Source organism: Botryllus schlosseri, chromosome 10 (genome assembly GCF_051294905.1).
Source record: "Botryllus schlosseri isolate E-star chromosome 10, Bs_hap1, whole genome shotgun sequence".
In the NCBI taxonomy this organism is placed as follows: domain Eukaryota; kingdom Metazoa; phylum Chordata; class Ascidiacea; order Stolidobranchia; family Styelidae; genus Botryllus; species Botryllus schlosseri.
Genome location: NC_137245.1, coordinates 15795215 through 15818941, shown reverse-complemented (window position 1 = coordinate 15818941; position 23727 = coordinate 15795215). Strand labels below are relative to the sequence as shown.

The 23727-nt window shown below is 41.1% G+C and overlaps 2 protein-coding genes across 3 annotated transcripts; both read left to right on the top strand.

Moving 5' to 3' along the window:
• Positions 1-1011: 1011 nt before the first annotated feature.
• Positions 1012-3100, top strand: LOC145448053 (2-(3-amino-3-carboxypropyl)histidine synthase subunit 1-like). Its single transcript, XM_080326380.1, has one exon. It carries the CDS (start codon positions 1186-1188, stop codon positions 2404-2406), a length of 1221 nt encoding a protein of 406 aa, XP_080182506.1. The 5' UTR covers positions 1012-1185; the 3' UTR covers positions 2407-3100.
• Positions 3101-3120: 20 nt separating this feature from the next.
• Positions 3121-23111, top strand: LOC145448044 (microcephalin-like). 2 transcript variants are annotated; one of them, XM_080326361.1, is made up of 23 exons: positions 3121-3315; positions 4845-5004; positions 5859-5983; positions 6131-6203; positions 8127-8265; positions 9140-9204; positions 9566-9722; positions 9852-9962; positions 11276-11353; positions 12064-12199; positions 12267-12448; positions 13272-13356; positions 13422-13603; positions 15059-15135; positions 16634-16776; positions 17676-17857; positions 19315-19374; positions 19445-19561; positions 20061-20181; positions 20247-20409; positions 21208-21387; positions 22010-22139; positions 22730-23111. In XM_080326361.1, the coding sequence occupies exons 1-23, from the start codon at positions 3125-3127 to the stop codon at positions 22786-22788; spliced, it is 2916 nt and encodes a 971-aa protein (XP_080182487.1). In that variant the 5' UTR covers positions 3121-3124; the 3' UTR covers positions 22789-23111. The 2 variants fall into 2 exon arrangements, with proteins under 2 accessions (XP_080182487.1, XP_080182486.1); XM_080326360.1 differs by having other exon boundaries at positions 11273-11353.
• Positions 23112-23727: the final 616 nt, after the last annotated feature.

Genomic DNA, 23727 nt, shown 5'->3' with positions numbered 1-23727 from the left:
GCGCGGCTGATAATCGCAATTTATGCGTATTGATAGGCCCACTTCAAAGTGATAGTTGGACATGGTGTCGGACCTAGAATTGTTCTAATTTACTTTTATTTCAATGTTTATGACCATTCGAGTATATTAAAACCAGATTGGTCCTCGGGAAACTGTCCGGGGTGTTGCTTAATGTACTTTGAAAATTGTACATAGGCGAGGCTGATAATCGTAATTTATGCGTATTGATAGGCCCACTTCAAAGTGATATTTGGACATGGTGTCGGACCTAGAATTGTTCTAATTTACTTTTATATCAACGTTTATTATCATTCGAGTATATTAAAATCAGATTGGTCCTCGGGAAACTGTCCAGGGTTTTGCTAAATGAACTTTGAAAACGGTACATAGGCGCGGCTGATAATCGCAATTTATGCGTATTGATTGGCCCACTTCAAAGTGATAGTTGGACATGGTGTCGGACCTAGAATTGTTCTAATTTACTTTTATTTCAACGTTTATGACCATTCGAGTATATTAAAACCAGATTGGTCCTCGGGAAACTGTCCGGGGTGTTGCTTAATGTACTTTGAAAATTGTACATAGGCGAGGCTGATAATCGTAATTTATGCGTATTGATAGGCCCACTTCAAAGTGATATTTGGACATGGTGTTGGACCTAGAATTGTTCTAATTTACTTTTATATCAACGTTTATGATCATTCGAGTATATTAAAATCAGATTGGTCCTCGGGAAACTGTCCGGGGTTTTGCTAAATGAACTTTGAAAACGGTACATAGGGGCGGCTGATAATCGCAATTTAGGCCTATTGATTTCTTTATCTATGTGGATGTGATTTCTGTTGACTTAAAACGACAGTGCTAGTTTATTCAGCTATATCTTAGTCGAGAAACTACTTATAGTAGTCCTACTATTCTAGATTTATCACATTTTGTATAGTTATGTTCATGGTGAATCATTTTTTATTTCCGTTTATATGAAAATCGTGCTACGATGATAGCAGTCTTTTGTTGATAGTGCGAGGGAAATGTAAACCTGCTTTCGCCTTCCGAACAGGCGAAGTATGAGCAAGAGCTATTCTCTACTATTGTAAGGTGTTTCATGATAGTAGTGACATCTCTTTTTGACAGCGACTTGGTCGGATTGCTGTCTCTGCGAATTGGTTGGGGCGTCAAAGCACAAAAATGGAAACGACGACCGTGATCAAAGCCAATCCAGTTCGAAAGAGGTATAACGCCAAATCTCGAGTGTCAACTCTGAATCAAGTTCCACAAGACATCTTACAGAATCAGGATTTAAATACAGCTATTGCGCAGCTTCCGTCAAACTACAACTTCGAAATACATAAGACGATATGGAGGATAAAGCAAAGCGGAGCGAAACGAGTAGCTTTACAGTTACCAGACGGGCTACTGTTGTTCGCATGTACCATTTCCGATATCATCGAGAAATTCACGGAATCGGACACTGTTATTATGGGAGACGCAACGTACGGAGCTTGCTGTGTTGATGATCACTCGGCTAGAGCTTTAGGCTGTGATTTTCTAGTACATTATGGACATAGTTGCCTGATACCTATCAACAAAATGGCCGATATGAAGATGCTGTATATTTTTGTGGACATAAAAATCGACAGTAAGCACTTCATTGATACTATGAAGACTAACTTCAAGAAGAATGACTCGATATATTTTGTCAGTACGGTGCAATTTGTTGCTACATTGCATGCCGCCAAACAGGAGCTTGTAAGTGACGGGTACAGCATTACAATACCACAAATCAAGCCTCTAACACCTGGTGAAATATTGGGGTGCACATCGCCTAAAATTGATAGAAACTCTGTTGTGGACGCTGTGGTATTTCTAGGTGACGGCCGGTTTCATTTAGAATCGATTATGATTTCAAATCCGGAGATTCCCGCTTACAAATACGACCCTTACAGTAAAGACTTCACGTTTGAAAAATATGATCATATACAAATGCAGGATATGAGAAAAAAAGCAATTACGTCAGCGCAATCGGCTGAGACGTGGGGTATAATTTTGGGAACCTTGGGGCGACAAGGTTCTACGAGCATTCTGGATTATTTAGAAGAACAAATCACCAAATCCGGCAGGAAAGTTGTGAAAATCCTTTTAGCCGAGATCTTTCCTTCGAAACTCAAATTATTCCCGGATGTGGGGGCTTGGGTGCAAATTGCATGTCCCCGATTGTCTATTGATTGGGGCACTGCTTTTGGTAAGCCCTTGCTGTCTCCTTATGAAGCGTCGGTAGCTCTGAAAGACATTGAACTGTGGGACGATAATTACCCGATGGATTTTTATGCCAACGATAGCAAAGGCCCATGGACACCTAACCATTCAAAGTATAGGCCTGCTCCGGTACGCAGGGTGAAAGCGAAATAAGGTTTTAACACAGTGTCAAGTATCTGCCTCCCACACTAGAAAGAAGCAACCAGTAGTATGACCATTTGTCTAAATTTCATTGGCATAATGCGCAAAATAGTTTTGGTATGATTCAACTTGATATTGAAGTTTCTAGACTAGCAGTTACTTGATGTTAGTCAAATATTTGGAATGATTTGATGTCCACATCAACATAACGTTTGATCGACCTCAGTTTAGGTTGATTCATTGACTCTATTTATCACTGATCATCTTGTCAATTTGAGTCTTTGACAGCTATAGCTAAGATTTGTCTATACTAACTTGATAAAGTTCCCAATATTGCCAAGAGCTTGCAACCAACTGTCTTTTTTCATGATGCAGACTAAACTTGATGAATTTATGACTGAAATGGATTGTGTAGGGAATCAAAATGAACTGTGCTCATATCCAATATCCATAGGCTGGTACCGACTCTAGTTGGAATTTTGCCAAATATGTCTTTACAGATTGTCGTGTAGCATTTTGATGAGTACTGAATACTGTAAAAGACTTGATACTCTTCAAAATAACGTCGAATGATTGTTGACTACTGTTGCTAATTTATTCCAGTATAGTTATATGTAACCTTCTTCCATATAGGTTGCATCTGTGTCCATCTCTGGATATATTTATCTGTTATTGCAATCATGACTTGATTTTCCTCCTACAGAAATGAAGGAATAGTTGACTATAGAAAATGCCTTCGGACTCGTCGCCGTGCGTTAACAGCAAGAATGATACTTTTAAAAGCGACATTGTGTCAGCGGGACCGGAATTTTTGAAAGAACGCACACCAAACACGTCGATGTCGGAATCAAATTCGAATGTCGTCACTCCGGCTGACAAGATAATCAACATCGGGCGCTTGGAACTATTCAGGGAATTAGAGTAAGCCTGAAATGTTACAATTACCATGCATGCAACGTTTCCCCATTTGCAGTTAGCCAATGACTTCAGTTATGATTATAAGATTTGTAGACTGATCACTTGTTTCGCGTTCTGTGGTGGGATGTTAGCTGAAAATCAACCTACACATTCCATGCCTTTATAGTACTGAAACATCTCTGTTTAATAGATTAGACCAGTTCCTAGATTTTATACCTCTGTGGTACTGGTAGGCATTTGGTGATCTTGATGTCCTTATAATCATGGTTGAGATACACTGATGTCAGACATTCTCGCATTGAAATTTTGAGTGAGTCCCTTGGGAATTTTACGACTTTTACCAATCTTGGTACAGACAAGAAACTGAAAGCCGCGTTAGGAGGGGCTGGTGGCCGGACATATATTACATGTAGGAAATGAACCTAATCAACTGATTTACTCTTTTGATCAAGATAGGCTGATGATTAACCTATTAACGTGACCTAAAGGTATATTTTCATCTCCCACCCTATTTTCTTGAGCTCCGGTTCGATCTAAGAGACCTTATTTACTTAATGTGCTAAATGATGACATGTGTCGGCATCTGTCATGCACCTTTGCACCCTATAGTGTCAATGGCGTGACGATTTAATTCCACCTGTATCCAACCTGTAATTTGTTGGATGTGTCTTCGTAGTTGCCCAGTAATAGGGAGATCTGCTACTTGATAAGATACTGATATTTTGGATTTATTTTCTGTCGTATGAAGTCACAAATGAGGGTAGTGTTCACAACCTCATTACAAAAACACCAAATCACCGTTTTTTTATGCGAATATGCAGTTCTTTTATTGTTTATATTATCGTATAGGTCTCTTCTACAAATGCAATTTATACAATTGAACGGTATACTCATATTGAAATGAAAGCGAATATTTTCAGCCGACGCTTGTCAGGGGTAATCGTCAGCAACTAGTAGAGAATTGGACAACATTGTATATCAACAAGCGTATCACATAATAGGATATCACCGATTGTTGATATGCAATGTTCTCTGCTAGTTGCTGACGGTTACCCCTGACGAGTATCAGCCGAAAATACTGGTGTTCATACTGGACAGTTGTATATTGAAGCTCTGTACCTCCAAGAAGCTCTTCAAGTCCCCATATTCCACTAATGTCATAATGAAGTCACCAAATCATTGCTGCTTAACCCTGTGTACCGTGATTTTCGATGTGCGTCACAGTACATATGATTTATGAACGACTTGACCTGATATCTTTTGTGGTATGTAAACCTTTGTATATTTTTGCATCGGATTATTGTTCTCGAGACTGTCATGGATTATTTCAAAAAATGCGGAGTGTGCAAGCATTACGGTAGTAACCTGCTTAGGCGTATGAAATATACCTTAATGTGTCTCCAGTCTAAAGTCAATAAAATGTATGCGTAGCAATTGTAGCATAGATGCTTTTGTTTTATAACCCGCCCATAGGCTTATCGAATATCGATGACCTTAATCTCAACTCTAGTCTGTATACTTGTGACTTGCAGGTCGTCACCATTGATGCCTGGGCCTGGAAAGAAATTGAAAGATATGCCTCACACTACAACTTTGAAAGGATGCGTCGCGTATGTCGACGTATGGTCGTCGGATGCGACCGACAATCGATCGAGCGTTTACAGGAATTTTTTGAAGAGAATGGGGGCTACGGTTAGTAATGTGATGTGCTATCTGGAAGTATTTTGTCAGACTGAAAAAAGTTTGCCACTATTATTATTCACAAAAGTGTAGAGAACTTTGTGTAGAGAACTGTGAAGTGCGTAACGTGTGAAGCTTGCGGCAGGGACATTTGCTGTTCTCGTGGAGCTATGATTCGATATTAACGGAACTTGGTTCAATGTCCGAGTTTTCGCGGATTCAGTAATCCTAATTCTGATCTAATTTGGAAAAAAATGTATAGGTACAATTCTGACTTCGAAATAACTGTGTAGCTAAAATTCTAATTCTACTCTGATTTGGAAAAAAAATTCAGTTGTCCAAGTGTACGGGCTGTAGCCAGGTATAAACACTGTCACGTGAGACCGATAGACATGCCAATATTTAATTGTAAACGTTGGATTGCGGTGAAGCAATCGATTTATTTCTGCTTTCCAATGCAATTTCGTTCCTTGTAATGTAAGCCAATCGTATCATATCTTGCTATCCTACTTGATTTACACCTATATCAAATAAATATTGATGACCAGGAGGGATCGGAAGTTATTCCGATACATTACGCCAATGCACACCGCACAATCAAAAATTGTGAGCCCAAACTAGCGTTTACATTTGCAAGTATTTTGAGTTTCGCTAATTTGTGGCGTTAGTTTATGAGGCGAGAAATGTAGAAACTAATCCTCATGACAGCTTGGTGTACTTCGTTGGTCCAATAAGACCCAGTGACCGACGTGTTTATTTTCGAACGTGTATTCAAATCGTCATTATACCGTATAGTATCTCTTTCAATCTGCTGCTGTCACTAAAACCTGGTCGGAACGCAGACTGAGAATTCATTTTTCTACCAGGCCGCGCCAAAATTCACCAAAGAACAACCAATCACTCACTTGGTGTTCAAAGACGGACACAAGTCGGCCTTGCAAAAAGCGATCAAAAGAAACGTGAAAATCGTCAGTCCTCTGTGGGTCGACAGGTGAGGCGCTATAGAGCAGAGACAGGTCTAAGTAGTCAATGCTACTCAAGTAGAAGTAGAAATTTCAAAGACATCGATTTTCAGACAAATATGTCACTGTGTTCATGTGGTGGCGAAATTTTAAACGTTTTCGATTTTTGCCCGTAGTTGCCGACAGCTTCAGCAGTGGATCGACGAGGATGAGTTCAAATTTGATCCGACCGATTATAAACCGCCTAAGGTAAAGTTGGCATGTTTGTTTCTTCTACCGTTTGTCAAAATATCTACAGGTTTGCAGCTCTGTTGTGGCGGAACCGGGTAGTAACAGATTGCTCTGCAGTGTACTCTATGGGTTTTTATACTTGAAACTACTGGGGTGGACCTGTGTGTTTTTTACTGTCTAAAAGCCAATTGTGGCAACACAGTCCCATGTATAGCATAGCCGAGACTGTAAATATCGTGCTCCTCCAATCGAGAACGTGGCCTTGGTATACTTCCTCGTTTGTCGCGTCCTTTTCAAAACACATAATGTAGCTCGTGGTTTTAGGAATTCCACGATGGTAATATAATGCAGGGGTGGGCAAACTTTTGAGCTCGCGGGCCGCATTCAACATCTGAATCCGTTCGCGGGCCGCACTATATAAAATTGGGATTATATAGTATTGGTATTTGATTATATAGTGAAGACATGGAGATGCTTATTCAAAACAAACCAAGCATTGCTTTGATGATATCGTACATGGGGCAGAAACAATGGTGAGATTTCATAGGCTGGTCGACCTCAATAACCAATTTGTCAAAACTATAGAGATGAAAGTGGGTCGTCCCGATTCCTAGAAGAGGAATGAAATTTAAAGATTTGCTAATTCCACTTTTGGTTCAGTTCCAGGACACACAATGCTGACAGCATCATAACCATGTTAGCTTCAAACACGCTTCTACTGTGTGCAGATCAAATATAAATACCCTAATTCTACGCATACAGAGATCGAATCTACCTAAGACACGCGTGAATCGTTTTATACAAGCACATCACTGAAATAATTAAAACTGGAGTGGCCAATCTGAAATCGCACTCGTGATGCGAATTATGTCAATCTCGTTTAGGATTTCTGTGATGTTTAGCAGTTGAAACCTTTCAAACTGCGTGGGCTTTAATATACGGCTGTAGTGCCAGACATTATACATAAAAAAAAACAATATAGAAAGTATTTACCTTAGAACAGTGGTTCTCAAACTTTTTAAGACACGCGGGCCCCTTATGATGGTGAAGGATTTTGAGTCTCCCTTATCGTCATAACACAAAACACAACCAGGATGCTAGCAAACCCAACGGGTAGTTCGATGGCATGGAAGGTTACGACTGTGGATGAGTGATTTTTGAATATGAAATTGAGACTAAATACAGAGCAATAATTCTAAATCGGATGTCAATCGCGCGAAGCGCGAAAAAAATTCAGTTGATCTCAACTACGCGGCCCCCTTCAGATGCTTCCGCGCCCTCAAGGGGCGCGCCCCCAGTTTGAGAACCACTTCCTAAAATTATCATGGTGAAATATACTAAGAAAAAGTTTAATCAAGTCCCTGCATTAATTCGATGTTTAGTATACGCATTTCAACAATATTTGTAAAAAGTTTCTTTAGACTCTCGCGGGCCGCACAGAACGGTGTTGCGGGCCGCATGCGGCCCGCGGGCCGTAGTTTGCCCACCCCTGATATAATGTATCGAAATTTTTGTTCATAAATTAGCCCTCAGTGGTTAGGAGTGTATAATAACTGGATAATGCAGTGCTCGCAATCGGTGAGAGAGGAAAGGAAAGGACATACTTTATTTTTGTCCTTGATGTTTTTTGCGGCATATACACCGTCTCATGATACACATACACACGATCTGTGCATGTGCATACCATCAGTGCATGATGTGCATATGCCGCTGGACAATGAAGTGCAGATATAGCCTTTACGGCTTTCTAAGTCATGCACCACCCCTTCATGTTATCCCAGTAATGCATGAGCGCCAAGCAGGGAAGTCATGGATACCAGTGTTACTAATCAGGTCTTTGGTCTGACCCGACCGGGGATCGAACCCACGACCTACCGATCAAGAAGCCGGACGCTTAACCATTACGCTATCTTGTCGGTGAGAGATACCTTGCGTGTTTAGAAATTTAGAGAGATGCAGCCGCTGGAGCCGGAGGAAATGCTGCGACGTAGCGCGGAGAGTTTGAAGCGTCGGCAAGCGAGGTTCGCGAAGAAAAAAGCCAGGATCCAATTCCAGTCGCCGCTCGTCACCAACTGCATCGGTACGAATTGTTTTGCTGCGTTCGGCCGGTGTAATACTATGAATAGGTAACCTGCGGATAGATGCAAAATCTGGCCGCTTCGCAAACATATACCGTATGGTAATCTTGTACGTGGTGACTGTAGATAATAATTTGTCAAAATCGATCTTGTTTTAACGATTCCGAAGATATGAGTTATAATCTGGTCGGGCTTCTGCAAGCATCTTAAAATTGCCCTTGAAGTCATAAATCAGCATTGCCGCAATAAAATCACCTATTTACGTCACTTACTGATTGAGCGTCTTGTCAAGGCAACGTTTATAAGTCATTTAATGGAGTTCCCATTCTCTGAAGGTAATTTCAGGGGGTTCCAGTGCCCTAACCAGATTATAATTTATATTTTCAGAATAAGTGCGACAGTAGCTTTCGTGTAAGACCAGTCCGAATTAATTTTGCGCTCTTGTCCCTACCTATAATGTCATTACGAGGGAAGCGACCAGAAATACCTTGCTGTATTCTGTTGCCCAAACGGTGCTTTGAATATAATCTGAGAGCAGTAGTCTTACTTGAGCTGCTGCCCAAGTAATGTGAGGCTAATTTTACGGGACAATCAGAGGAATAGCGTACTTAGCGTAGATGAGTGAATAATTTGGTGAAAATGTGATGATGAATTGATCTGCCTAGTGCCTATGCTTCGGTGTAGGGTAATTAATTATACAATGCAATTATCCATCTAAACATTACACACACACACAAAGTGTCGTTGTGTTTGAGTTTAAGCCAGGATTTTGACCGTTTTAATATTTACGATAGGCCTTACATGAACGTCTTATTCACACCTGTCGTGTACCCGTCTGTCTTGGGAATTTTAACGTCTTTACGTTACTTTTTTCAGGCGGAGATTGGGCGTCGAAATATTCGGGTGTACTGGCGGCCGACACTCCTTTTGTGATGCCATCGGTATGTATTGACGTGCAGAAAAATTGCTGTGGCTGTCGACTTTGCGTAAATGTCATCTCCTACATGTTTTGGAAGCTGCGATAAGACCAATAGAGATCTCGAGGCTTCCAAGTCGGGATACTAGTTCAGAAACTGTAATTCTCGTTGATAACAGGACTCTCGGTGGGAAGGGGTGTATAATTTCAGTACTAGACTCGAATCAGTGCAATTGATACTCAATTTGCATTCAAGTACTCAAACCATTGTGCCCAGCCCTAGTAATTGCACGCATCTGTTCGTTCGGCAAAACTGGCCGTGTCACGATCTTCAGGCCGCTGGAATCTTGAGAAAATCGTGAATGTCATGTTTCTATGTGCCGCAGCTAGCCAGATACTTGAGCCCGTCGATAATTCAAGAAACCCCGATGACCGACAGCATGATGCGGAAGATACAGCGGTACAAGGAGGGGAAACGAATTCTGTCGCCCCCGTCTTCAGACCATGAGCAAAGCGATAAAGAGGATGATACCGAAGTTGAAGGTGATCTACGTTTTTCCGTTAGTCAATGTTACAGCTCGGCAAAGGTGGTGAATCTAGTCACATAGAAGTGTAGAAGTTGCTTGGTAAATTTCTTCCTTTTTGACCAGGTAACATGTTTTTATCTGTCAGATTCCAAGTCAAAAGACCCGGTTTTCAGCCCCGTACCTGAAACTCAGCGTCCCGTTGATAAATCGTGGATGGAATCCGGTCTGTCGCAGCCGAAATTTGACGAATCTTACGGTAGGTGTTGTGTTGTGTTTTTATGATTAACGATGCTACGACTAATGTAGCGACATAGTTGTTCTAAGTCACAGGTAGGCAACCTTTTTGGATATCACGGCCCCATTCCAGGGCATAGCCGTGATGAACTTACTAGACGCAAAATACCTATACTAAACTGTCCATGTCCATTTCAAGTGAACTCTGGACCATTCTACTTCACCTATCGGCCTATTATACGCACCGAAATTGCGAGTAGTAATGTTACGAATAGTTACTGGGATTGGTTGTGGTCGCGCCGAGCGCGACACTTTTTCAGATTCACGAATGGCTTCCATCATTATTGGTATCAGTGTCACATATTACTGTTAAATATTCATAATTTCTCAGCCTATGTGATCAGATTCACTGGTACAGTTGATAAGAGGGAGTGCTTTAAAAATTTAGTTCACGTTATAAATGATAATGCATCGTCGGGTGGACCAATTGATATCATTGGTCACTTTGTGGCTTGCTGTCATCAGGATTGTCGATATAGTGGGAATATATTGGAATCGCCCAAATGTACCAGAAACAAATTTCTTTCGTTAGAAGCAAATATTACGATTCTGGCTCAGATTGCAAAGGGCGCAACTATATTAAAATGGAAAAGTGGCATTGAATTAAAATCTCTCAAAAATTCGGGATTGAATTCGTAATTTCATTTTGCATGCCGACGGCTGCTAACACACACTACTCGAATTAAGTGTCGATGGCCGAACAAATTCCCTTCTGCGGCCGCAGGTTGCCCACCACTGCTGTAAGTACTCTGCGTTAGTCCTCTAGTGTTGTAGAAGTAGTTGAAGAGAGTGTAGTACAGAACTAATGTACAATTGATTAACATAATCAAATTCCAGGAACGATTGTCAGTCAAAAATGTTCAGGTTAACTTTATTATATTAGTCAATTGTGTATTGTAGACGTAACTCCGTAAGTCTCTACTTCATGACAATTAGTTGAGGTTATTGATGGACATGTTGTATCTACTTCGAGTAGAACTGCTGGGCACGCAAGACAAATCGGTATATCGGCGGCACTGTTTGGAAATTTGAAACTCTGAAAACACCAAAGACTGTGAATTTTTTATAGACACATTTTTGCCTGATTACAGCCAAGAATATTTCACCAAGCCTCTGAATATTCTTGACTCGTGCTTTTGATGCGAGTCTGTTTTGGCGCCAAGAGTGTCGTGGTCAAATTTAAATTCTGTGGAAGTTTTGATTTTGTTTGTGTCTAGTTTGAGTCGTATGTTTGATTTTATTACTAGTTTTTATTTCAAATCATTGTTTCAGAAGAAGTTCCGGACACGCAACAATCTGTGGCGCCGGACACACCTGAAAAGCAACAGGAACCGGTGCGAAGTTCATGTAACGGTAAGTTTGGTAAGGTAACTTCCGCATAACCAATTGAATAGCATGATGGAATTCATGGTTTTGCAATCAGGGTAAACTTCCGGCGAGATTGGGAAGTGCAATTTGTGCTTTAGTGCAATCATGACATGCCTGAAGAGCCACATGCGGCTCAGGAGCTGCAGTTTGGTCACTTGATTTGGGCTTGACTTCTTGAATCATTGACACCAACTCTAGTTATGAGATTGTTATAGTACGGATGACATGGAAAGCTCAAATATGTAGGCCTACCTTGAATGCGGCCACAAAGAAATTAATGTCAGTTTCACAACACATCAAATTCGGTATTGCTTCGACCATACCTAAGTTTTTGGACATTGTGACGATGCTCTAGGTTGATAACGATATTACAGGAATGTCCTTCCCACTAACCTGCGTAGTAGGGCTGTTCAAAAATAACTTTTCTTCAAATTTTCCCGGCTACTTGATAAAATTGTTAGGTTACCTAAAAAAACATGTTGCGCACCAATTTTGCCTCAATTCCAGCCAGTGGATGCGAAGTTCTTGCAGTAGAAAATTTTGTATATATTTAATAAGAATACATATACAATTTTTTCAAATTTCACTGGCTACCCCATGAAATTGTTGTGTTGCCCGAAAAGAACGTAACTGCGATCACGTCGCCTGAAACACGTCCTGAATTGCGGTAAATTTCCATGTCTTCCGGCTTACAGGTGTCAGCGAAATCCCAGAAACTCAGAGGCTCAGTTTGTCGGCATCGGACGCTTGTCACGAAATCCTGGGATCGCCACTTTTCAAGTCTACCTCAAGAGATAATTCAGCCGACGCTTCTACGACTTTGGAACACTTGTAAGAAAACTCTCTTGTGGGTCCATGGGGTGCGTTTCTTCACCGGCGTAATTCCCGATTTCAACAGAACGCCGAGGTCCAAAGACGTGGCCGACTCGATGGGCGATTTGCGGCTGCACGTTAGCCACGACAGTTTCGATTTGGAGGAAGTTCCTACGGTAAGGTTGGGACACGGAGCGGATGCGCGTCAGGGAAGAAGAAATTCGGAAAACGGAAACAAGTCAGAAAAGAGTAACGGGCCCAAAAGTAGTAAGTCCAAATATCGGATTCCTTGCTGTTTTCAGTCGCCGCTTTACAGTATAGAGTAGGGTTCGGTCCCCGGATTTCCTGAAAACAACTGCAAACCTTAAAAACTAAAATTCAACCCAAAGTTCAAGTACAATAAACAAATGCATTCGATTAGGTATTTACTAATAAACTCAGATCAGACTATCTTGCTCGTGTTAACATCTCTATACGCATAAACGTAAGCCAGTTACGGTGTATTAAAATATAGATTTAGATGCATTTTATTCAGTTCAGTACTGATGCATGGATAATGACTCACGAAGCGGGGGAAAAACAGATATCGGTTTCTATTACTGACTGAAAACGAGGACGGGACATAGTCCAGTATATCTATGAGCGTGAGAGAGAGAGAGAATTTATTCGGTCCATGAACATTGATAATACACAGATAGATAAATACAAAGCAAAGTATATATAATTCAGAACCAGGCTGTAGCGAAGGGATCGGGAGATCATCAAGTCAGCTACAGCCTGAAAGGATGGTTGTAATATGAAGCTTATGACATAACATGACACGTTTGCAATGCTAAAAATGTAACATATTCACAATGTTTCAGAAACAGATGAAAAACTAAGTGGGATCATTCACAGTAGGTAACCTAAAGAATAGACGAGATAACACTATGGCACTGGCTACAGGAGCACAAACTAGGCAAAGAGATGTTGATTGACACATTTATGAAGAATGTTTATAATTTCCTACAAGATATTCGTGAAACATTTGTTTAAAGATATGGAGTGGTTTATCTTACGCGTGCTCTAATGAATTGGCCACTGTCTACAGGTGTCGATGAAATCCCGGAAACTCCGTTTTTCACTCCGACATCTCGAGATTATTCCGCCGACTCTTCCACGACTTTGGAACGCTCGTAGGAAAACTTTCGGTTTGGCCGCGAGACCCCGGTTTTTACGAAAGAATTTCCGACTTTGACAGAACACCGTCGTCCAAGGACGTAACCGAGTCGATGAGCAGTTTGCGACTGCACGCCAGTCGCGACAGTTTTGATTTGGAAGACATTCCTACGGTAAGGTTGGGACGCGGTGCGCCGGCGCCTGAAGGAAGAAAAAAATTGGAAGACGAAAACATAACGAAAGATAACGACAGACCCAAAACAAGTGAGTCCAAAAAATTCCCAGTGCAACCCATCCAGATTTTCATGCACCCCGAGGTGCGCCGTGCACACCGGTTGAAGAGCACTGTATTAGACTAGTTCTAGACCATTGGTCTCAACCTTTTTGTCTTCGCGGACCCCTTTCGGACCGTTACGAACCCCCGCGGACCCCCACAAAGTCTTAGTTCAAATTTAACTCAGTTATCGTCCAATCGTCATCTGTCTTGTAGCCTACAAATGATAACTGTAGGCTTAGTGATAAACAGCAACAAAATTACTTTTCTTAAAAATACGGTCATACTATCCATGTGGAAATTGAGTTGACTTCTATTAGTTCAAAGCGAATTCTGCAACTGCCTTTCTTGAAATAGGTGGTCCTGTCTTGAAAGTCCTCGCCTTCGATAGGATATTATAATGATTGCCAAAAATCCATTTCCACAAGTGGTGGTGAGTGTAATAATAACGCGTAACGCTTCCGACGAGACATTTGGGTATGATCGCAACAAATAAGACACCATATCTGACAAAAAAAAAGTAATGGACATATACTATAACGTCAGGCCTGGTCATTTCTATCTTGCAGCTTATCTTGGAGTTATTACGGGAAAATGGTTATATATATATCACAGGAGAAAATGGATTTTTGAAAACATTTTGAAGTAGCTGTGATTGACGTTACTGATCCAATTGTTTCTCCACAATCCCCAATAAAACATCTCTAAACAGGAAAATGTTTTTGAGTCAGTAAGCTATTGGCAATTTAGCAATTAAAATGAGTCTTCACAGTAGAATAGTTCATATCAAATCTGTTGATGTGAGCTCTGGAGTTTCACTAGTAATGAAGCGAAACTGCCTCGTGATTTTCCGAATTTAAAAACAATACGAATTAGATTATCAACTATTTTGAGGCTCCGCGGACCCCCGGTTGAGAACCGCTGTTCTAGACTATGTTTTGGACATGTGCGCCGACTTCTAGTGTCTCATTTGATGCTGAGATGAATTCTAGTCAGCCCACAAGATTCCGGGCCTCGACCTCACATATCAACCTCGCCTATCCACTCACGTGCCTTTCATTTTCATCGAGATCATTTTTTGTTATCCCTTTCTTTCCATCCAGTGTACATGCCTCTCATTTCCATCGCCAGGTGGCTATCTGATTTCGAAGACTACTCCAAGTCGCTCGACACCTTCCTATCATTTCATTGTACCGGTATCAAAGTCGTTTGGTGTTTTGAAATGGTGGAATTATTGATAAACTGATAGGGATACACTTTGCAATTTCAAAAGTGACCGCATCCGTGCCAAAAGTATGTGACCCATCGACCGAATCTACTCTTTGTTTGTGGCTCAGTAGACATTTTTTGGGTATCCCTACATTTCCTTGTAAAGGAGGGGAGATTAACGGCATTCTTCCATTCGAGTATCAACGCCGATGTGCACGATTACGTATATTTTGCAGAGAGAGGAAAGAAGAAGAGAAGGTTGATTTGCGGCGACGGGCAATTGGAACCCATGTCCGTTCTGCTCAGTCCACAGGTAATAGCCGTAGGTCATGATATACATGCTCACGATCGTGATCATTGAAGCATAGCCATCAGGCGCCGTGATTTTGTGATTAGCCTCCAAGTCTTCGTGCCGTTCTATGCAGACTTGGATAACTAGGTCATATTTTGCAGCCAGCGATCTGATCTGTGAATTTGGAAAAACGCGAATAATGATCATTGCACATTACAACATTCATTATCATGGTGCAAAAACATGATTAAGCGATAAGCGTCACAATTGTTCAATAAAACTAGCAAACAAGCTACTATGCCAGCATGGCTATTATGCGTCGCACAATAACTACTATTCTGTACGGTGTAAATAATGCGATGGCGGTTTGGCCCTGGATGTTCTTGTTGCTTGCTTCAAAATGCTGCGGTCAAATATGCATTTGAAGGAACATAAAATTGGATAAGAATGAAAATTAGAGCATAGGAACACTTCACAAATTAGATTAGAATTAGAATTAGAGCATAAGAACAATTCTCAAATTAGATTAGAATTAGAATTACAGCATCGAAACATTTCACATATTAGGTTAGAATTAGAATTAGAGCATAAGAAAATTTCACAAATTAGATTAGAATTAGAATTAGAGCATAAGAACAATTCACAAATTAGATTAGAATTAGAATTCGAGCATCGAAACATTTCACAAATTAGGCTAGAATTAGAATTAGAGCATAAGAACATTTCACAAATTAGATTAGAATTAGAATTCGAGCATCGAAACATTTCACAAATTAGGCTAGAATTAGAATTAGAGCATAAGAACATTTCACAAATTAGATTAGAATTAGAATTCGAGCATCGAAACATTTCACAAATTAGGCTAGAATTAGAATTCGAGCATAGAAACATTTCACAAATTAGATTAGAATTAGATTACTGGCATTTCGCTCTAATTTAGTGAAATTAGACAACTAGAATTATTTAGTTGTCCAAGTCTGATTCTATGGTTGGTGGCACGCCCACTATACAGCTGCTACTTTCAAACGCTTTTACCCAAATCTGAACGACTTTCCTGTGAACTCATTGACGTTTTTCGTCAATAATCTATAGAGTGAGACAATGGATACGCACCATGTTTGAGATTTTCCAAATTATGGACTTGACTAGTGTACACAGTTTCAAAATTTTTGATTCCAAAACTGACCTTATTTACAACAACTTGGCTTTGGGAGACTTGATTTTGCGAAGTGCGTGCGTTGAAAACTGAACAGCGAAACCCGCTGGAAATTAGTGCCGATATGCAGCTATACTTGAGTATAATACCGATTTGATTGCAAAATCATGTACGTGTAACACATCGCGTGATTTGATCAGTCAATATTCTACCACTATTTCTTTGTTTCGCGACATTTCACTGATCTAAATCATTTTTTAGATCTCTCGCCATAAAAACGTTTTAGGAATGACCGAGGGTTATGGGCCAGTCTATTAAACTCTGTGAAAGCACGCGTACCAATATCGTGAACATTTTTGCCAGGACGACAGGCCGAGGAGACGCAGTCGGAGATCGCTGGCTCTGCCGCAGCTGGGCTACTCTGCTTTTAAAAATTTGAAGAAGTCCGGAAAATATTTCGACGACATCGTATCGTCGACTTCGGACGAATCGCTTACGGCTCCTGTGTACGTATGATCTGCTTGTTTACCGTAATCGACCATTCGATACAGCAGCTCTCAAGACTGAGGCAGAAGTAACACAAACAAGTGGGAGTAGAATTGCATCATATATTCATATTGAATTAAATAGTATATTGATCTCGAGGTAAATCTGGATATTTCCTGCTGAGATTCGTCAGGGGTAATTGTCAGCAGACTTCTCTATACAAGAAACCATTGCACATCCACATATCGGATCACTAAATTTTGAGATTTTGAATAATCAAAAGGACATATGGCCTTGACTCACTTTACTATTTTTAAATTATACACAAACTGTCGCCGCAACCTACGTCATATTTGGTGAGACAAAGGAATGTTTATCTTTTTCAATTCTTTTCAATTCTCTACTTGTGACTGACCCGTCAAGTTGAAGTAGGTAAGTAGTGGTTTCCTAGAGATGTCACAACTATTTCAATTGGAATTAGAATTAGAGGTCTGATAAAACCGATAACGTTCACTGATAACCTCGATATAGCAGGCTAATATTCTAATGGCGTCTTTAGAGCATTTACCAGCTTTTCAGCCATTGCTATGTTTGGACATGGAATAACTCGAGAAAGGCTCCGTCAGCACACTTGAATAGTATAGAAAATATTCCAAGTCTTGTCATTCGCAGATTAAAGTCCGGCGACTTCCTACTACTGTGGTGTGACGTCACGAAAATTGCCAATATTATTTTATCTGTAATGGTTGATACTAATGAATTTTTCAAAACTGATACCAGGTCAGGCTCTAGAAATGACTAATGATGCTACGAACGGGCGCAGTACCGCTACTTATTCTGTCAATTTCTAGTAGGCAGACACCTTGTCTGTGAATCGCCGGTAGGGAAGGGCTAATTTAAATATATTCCCCCGTTCTAGCATACCTGTCCCGGGCGTCTCTCCTACCGGAACGCAGAGCACTGATTTTGGGGAGAGCGACAATGACTGTTTTGACGGCGGAGATGCCTTTGCGGATGCCGTCACCCCGTTGGGTCTTTACGATCGGGTGAAGACTAAGAGACGTGTCTCGACGCAAAGGGAGGATGCGTCATGCAGGAAAGGTAAGTGATCCCTGGGGGTGGGGTTTTTTATCAGCAAATTTCAGAAATTGTAATGCAGCTGGTTGTCATGCATGTTGGAAAAGTAAGACGGCATAACTCCTAACTTCAGCCGATACTGTCGTTTCCGTATTATGAGAGAGAGATTTTATTGCGTTATCAACCGCAACATTCACAACAATCAGATGAGTACGTAAATAATACCAAAAACCACATACATGATAATATGGGTGTGTATCTAATTCTGTACGGTAACGGTACATATGTGTGCTGTTATGGGACCTGTCTGTGAGATCTACTTGTGTATTGCAACGGTTAATATTTACAAGTGGGTAATCTAAGCAAATAACTGCTTTTATAGGTTCGTCTGGATTCGACTTTGGCGCTTTCTTTTATCAATGCTACTCTCTTTCTCTCTTCCCTGCTATCTCAGACTTGGACAACTAGAAAATTTTCAGCTTTCTAAATCAGATTAGAATTGGAGCTACACAGTTTTTTCAAATTAAATTAGAATTAGAATTACTGAATTTTAAAATTGAATCAAGTTCAGATCATTCTCATTGGACTGAGAATGGAAATATCTGATCGTTTCACAATAGTGTCTTGTACAGTGTCGACACAGGCAAATCTCACGCCTCAGTGAAATTGCATCACGTCACAATTTCCATTTGGCTACAGGCAATTTGACGGTCATTTTTGACCGGCTTGCCGAGCATTAAATTTGATAAAACGGGTATCAATCGAAAGCTGACTCCGCACTGATTACGAAAATATAAATTTTATTCCGCTCGTGACCCTGGAACTCCCACAATCAGCCTCGAATTTTTCATTGTTATGGAGATTCACATTGGGACGCAACAATGCTGTCTGGCGAAACGAGAGAGTACCTCAGGACGTAACAATGCTCTCTGGCGAAACGAGAGAGAAAAAGAGCCAGACACCGTTGTTGCGTCCCAATGCCAATCTCCATAACAATGAAAAATTCGAGGCTGATTGTGGGAGTTCCAGGGACACGAACGGAATAAAATTTATATTTTCGTAATCAGTGCAGAGTCCTAATTTAATGCTCGTCAAGCCGGTCAAAATGATCGTCAAATTGCCTGTAGCCAAATGGAAATTGTGACGTGATACAATTTCACTGAGGCGTGAGATTTGCCTGTGTCGACACCATATAGGACACTATGGTTTCACACCGTACTGTTCTCTTGCAGCAGTTTCAGGAAAACCAGAAAGTGGATTAAATTTGAAATATGAGCATAAAAACATTTCACGAATTAGATTAAAATTCCTATTGAGCAAAGAAACATCCAACAAATTAGATTAGAATTAGGTCACCGGCATTTCGATCCAATTAGTTTTATGATACAACTAGAATTATCAAATCTGTAATGTACTCGTGCGGTTAAAATATACATAGACAGATGGTCGATGTTATAAGCAACAAGTGAAATTATTTTCAGATCTCGCTACGTTTTACGCCGACCCACCGCCGCCAAGTAAAAGGCAACGGTTGAACGCAGGTAATGAATCGCCTTGTAACGCGTCATGCCGGGTCTTGTTTGTACGATTTGTTCTTTGCGTTCTGTTCAGCTAGCGGTACGCCACCTCGGATACAGGTCGAAGTGACGACGGTTGAAAAAAACACTCCGGGAAAGAGTATCAGAAGTCGAAAATCGACTCAATTTTTGTCTCAGGCCGCAAACGCAAGTGAGTTTCTCGACAGGGGATGTAGCTACTTGAGATGTTGGAGTAGTTGGCATCGCTACTCACACAGAAGTAGAAGCAATTCTGTAAATTTCTGCTCGATTACAAGTTTGTGAAACTATCTTATGTAGAAGTAGTAAAAATAACGTATGGAAATTACTTGGGAATGTGATTTTAAAAAGTAGATTAGGCCGAGGGGGCTACTTGAGAAATTACAAGATGTATCTTTGTGACAACACAATATGACTCCATGATGACACTATACAGGCCGGGTGATATTTAAAACTATAATTTGGCACCAGGATATGTCTGTTACCATGCTTTCACTAAAAAAGGGATGCAGACCATCCCGAAAACGAGAATAAAAAGTGCAATGTTGAGTAGTAGTGTTGGAGTGAATAGTGGAAGTACTTGAAAGAAGTGCATGCGCTTCGTTGGTGAGCACCTTTGCGTATACCGGTATTGCAAATTGTGTACTTTAGACTTGTTATTGTCGTTGCAGTCATAAGAAACTCCAGAAGGCGACGTAGCACGCTGGACTTTCTATCACCCAACCGACGGACCGCTACGCCGCGCAGGGACAAGAAATCGTACCGCGTGGTGCTGACCAATTTTCATTCCGAGTAAAGTCGCGCTTTCGCCACGGTCTCCGATTCACGGGCGGGTTAAAATTGCCCCGCGTTTTCAGGGAGAGGTCGAAGCTTCACCGGGAGCTGCGGAGGTTTCCGTGCTACGCGTTGTCTCCGGTAGTTACGGAGGAAACGAGCCACGTGGTTTGCGGAGAAGCGCGACGGACGCTGAACGTCTTGAAGGCGATTGTGTTCGGCACGTGGCTGCTTTCGAGCAGATGGGTATGTTCTTGGCGTGCCTTGAAAGGTTGCATCAAAATTTGAAAAATAAAACACAATAAGCGTCGTTCTATATAGGACTGTGGCATTTTACGACCAAGGACTCTGGCCAGCCCTTGAAAAGTAGTTAATGCGTGGACTAAAACCGTAGGTGGTAAACACTTATTTTTATACTTCACACTTTTGAGCCTGTTTAGTGTTTGTCCTTGGCGGTACAGAACTTCAATGTACAATTGACTATTATAATATGATGAACTGTTTCTGCGTACGTCATATGGGGATACCAAGTTCGCGATATAGTAAAATATGCCATAACAATCAAAGTCACAAACCGCGTAATTCGCAATGTAGCAATGGCGACAAGCAAGGTTTGAACTATATTATACGAAAGGACTAACGCTGAAGTTGAATATGACAGAAAGGTACACAAGAACAAACAAATCGAATGTGGGCTTTGCATTTTATTCCAAATTTCTTTTAGTCTTCATAAACTTGAATGGGTGATCTTCAGCCTTGTTGTTTTCGCATAGTATAATTGAAACCTTGTCTGATGACGCTGTTTCATTACGAATTACTTCAACATTGGGAATCTATTTTTTGTAGATAAGCCCTTACTTTCTCGTTACGTAATATCAAGGCATTCACCTGAACAATATTATTCACTGCTTTCGATTTAGAAACAAACTTTATGTGCCGCAGAATATAGTTTAAGCTTTTGGTTCGACCGTCGCACAATTTTTTGCGTCTCATTTGATCCCTTGGGAAATATAATTATCAAAGAGTCACTGCGGCACTTTTCAGATCACGGACTCGATATCCGCCGGGTTATGGCTCGAAGAGGACTCGTACGAAATCGAGTCCCTTTTCCCCGGGGCGCGTCAAAATCGACTGAAACGCGCCGAGGACCCGACTTGGAGAAACGAGCTGTTTCACGATTTCGAGGGCCGCATGTATGTCGCGAGTCAGACGAGGCCCGACCCGGTAAGTATTTACGCACCGATTCGATGCAAGGGTCACGTCTGGAAGTGTGCCCCGTGACCACCATTTGCGCTGTTTAAAGTTTTCCCCTGCAATAACCGAATGTGCCATAAAATGTCCACCATTCACATCGTTTGATGAATACCATGGTTGTAATATCTTGAGTCGCAATGTTTCGTTGACTAAAGTCAGTTTGCGTATAGACTCGACTTGTACTCAGTACAGAATCTGACTTGAACGCGATACTTAGCAATAAATACAATGACTTGGACTCGTACTCTGGTCTTAACACTATGGTCTTGACTTGGTTGTGACTTGAAAGTGTCTCGACTTGACTCGAGTCAAAACAATGAAAGTTATATTGACCTGTGACTTGGAACATTGTGACTTGGTTACAACCCTGGTGACTACCAATTGTATAAATTGTTCCCTGTAAGCACAGATGTCATTTAACATACTCCCCATGAGCACCGTTCGCACAACTTGAGGTGCTCACCGTGATTACCAGTCGTACCATTTATTGTAATTTTCGATGTGACGCGTGCGCTGTGGAAGTGTGAATATTTCTTCCCTCGCCGGGTTGCGTGGCGTGTTCTACTTGTTAGGGATTCTTTTTTTCGCACAGAGCGATATGAGAGAGCTGATCTCGTGGAGCGGCGGTACTGTAGCAGGCAGCGTTCGCGGCGCGTCGATATGCATCGGAAATCCAGGGAGACGCATCTCCATACCCGCAGTGCAAGAATCGTGGATACTGGGTAAGGGTACCGCTTCTCGTCGCTTGTAGGCTACTTGACTAGACATTTATGTTCCAGTTTCTTTCACCTGAACACCAACGGAGTCCCTAGTTAGTGTGCTGCTGTGCAGAATTCTATGTAACATGTTCAATTCGGTCTGCCCTGATATACAGACAAATAAACCTGACATCGTCCACCTAGTTATGTTATTCAATCCACACGTTTCAATTGCGCACGCTTTTGTCAAAGTAATACCTTTTGGTGATACAAGACGGCATGTGTATAATTATAGAGACTTTCCTACAGTCTCTATAGCTGTGCTTTTCAACCTGTGGAATGGTACGCACTTATGCGGATCGAAAAGTGCAGTGTGGTGTCTTCATTGACCAACTCTACTTTGAAATGTCTAAAGTGTAAAAAATTACGAATTTACTTCAAATTGAGCACCCTTGATACCTTCTTTCAACACCTCTGTGCAACACTACTTTATTCTATAACATATCCATTAAAATATCAAAAGTGTGAAAAGTTGGTCTATGTTGACTAGCATCCCATCACCTACCAGAATGCAGATATCCCATAGAAATCGAGTGAATGAATGCGTTTTTCAGATTGTATATGCGAAAACGAATTGAAGCCAACCGAGTCATATTTAATTGAAGTAACTTGAAGTGACAACACCAAAGATGTATGCGACTGCCAAAGCCTTACGCCGAATTTAAAAGAATTGCCGAAGGAAGATATTTCGCGGAAACGAAGAACTGCGCGAGACTATTGTTGCTTTTTTCTTGTTATGGTTTACTTAATTTTAGACCCTTCTTGTTTTTCAGATGAAGATTTATTAGCAGATTGTGCTTTTTTATGCCCATGCTGTGGTAAAGAATTCTATGTATGTTTTGGATTTGGGTGTGATGAATATTTTTATCTACGTCTTTTGTCCTGGTTATTTGTCGGTCGCGGTTTATCGGTTATTACATGCTTCAGATGTGTGAATGTCGAAGAGTTCATTTTCGTTGAGTAGATGGGGTTTGTAGAATGTAGAGTCGACTGCCTGAAAGGAGCACTAGCACTGCACTTTCAATATTACGTCATCTCAGATTGAAATACACAACACAGGGCGAAAATAGTGTTTTCAGTGGGTTTCCTCAGAAATTTATCATATTCGATCCTCGTCCAAGAGATTTATGCGAGTTGTTCCATTCCACCCTTGCTATCTCTGTGGTGTCAAGGTCACGCGTCGTCGTTTCTTGACCCTCTGAAAGCTTTGTTGCACCTTAGCGACCAGAATCCGTCTTGGTCCCATTTCTATTAGAATAGCGCGGAAAATACGTTAAGCGTCACCCTGGTTTGCTTATGCATGATGCGATACCACACACTCATTACCAAACCGGACGCTGGGCGATTATGATTTCAGAGATATTTCGCAGGGATATCTAGAATCTAGATATACCTGGAAATCTCGAAATAGTAGAATCACGATTACATGGATTTTGCTTACTGGAACTTGGGCCTTGAACACATACTCGAAGACGGTAGGCCTACAACAACGATTGCGTTGAGACTGCTTCATTAGAGAACAATTATTTGAAAATTTTGAAATCAGGACACA

What these genes read in the sequence shown, in the direction of transcription:
- LOC145448053 (XM_080326380.1), top strand. Translation starts at nt 1,186, where the DNA reads ATGGAAACGACGACCGTGATCAAAGCCAATCCAGTTCGAAAGAGGTAT.
- LOC145448044 (XM_080326360.1), top strand. Translation starts at nt 3,125, where the DNA reads ATGCCTTCGGACTCGTCGCCGTGCGTTAACAGCAAGAATGATACTTTT. An exon ending in GCTCGTCACCAACTGCATCG is followed by an intron (nt 8,266 to 9,139) that starts GTACGAATTGTT and finishes TACTTTTTTCAG; the next exon opens with GCGGAGATTGGGCGTCGAAA. An exon ending in GGCTGCTTTCGAGCAGATGG is followed by an intron (nt 20,410 to 21,207) that starts GTATGTTCTTGG and finishes GGCACTTTTCAG; the next exon opens with ATCACGGACTCGATATCCGC.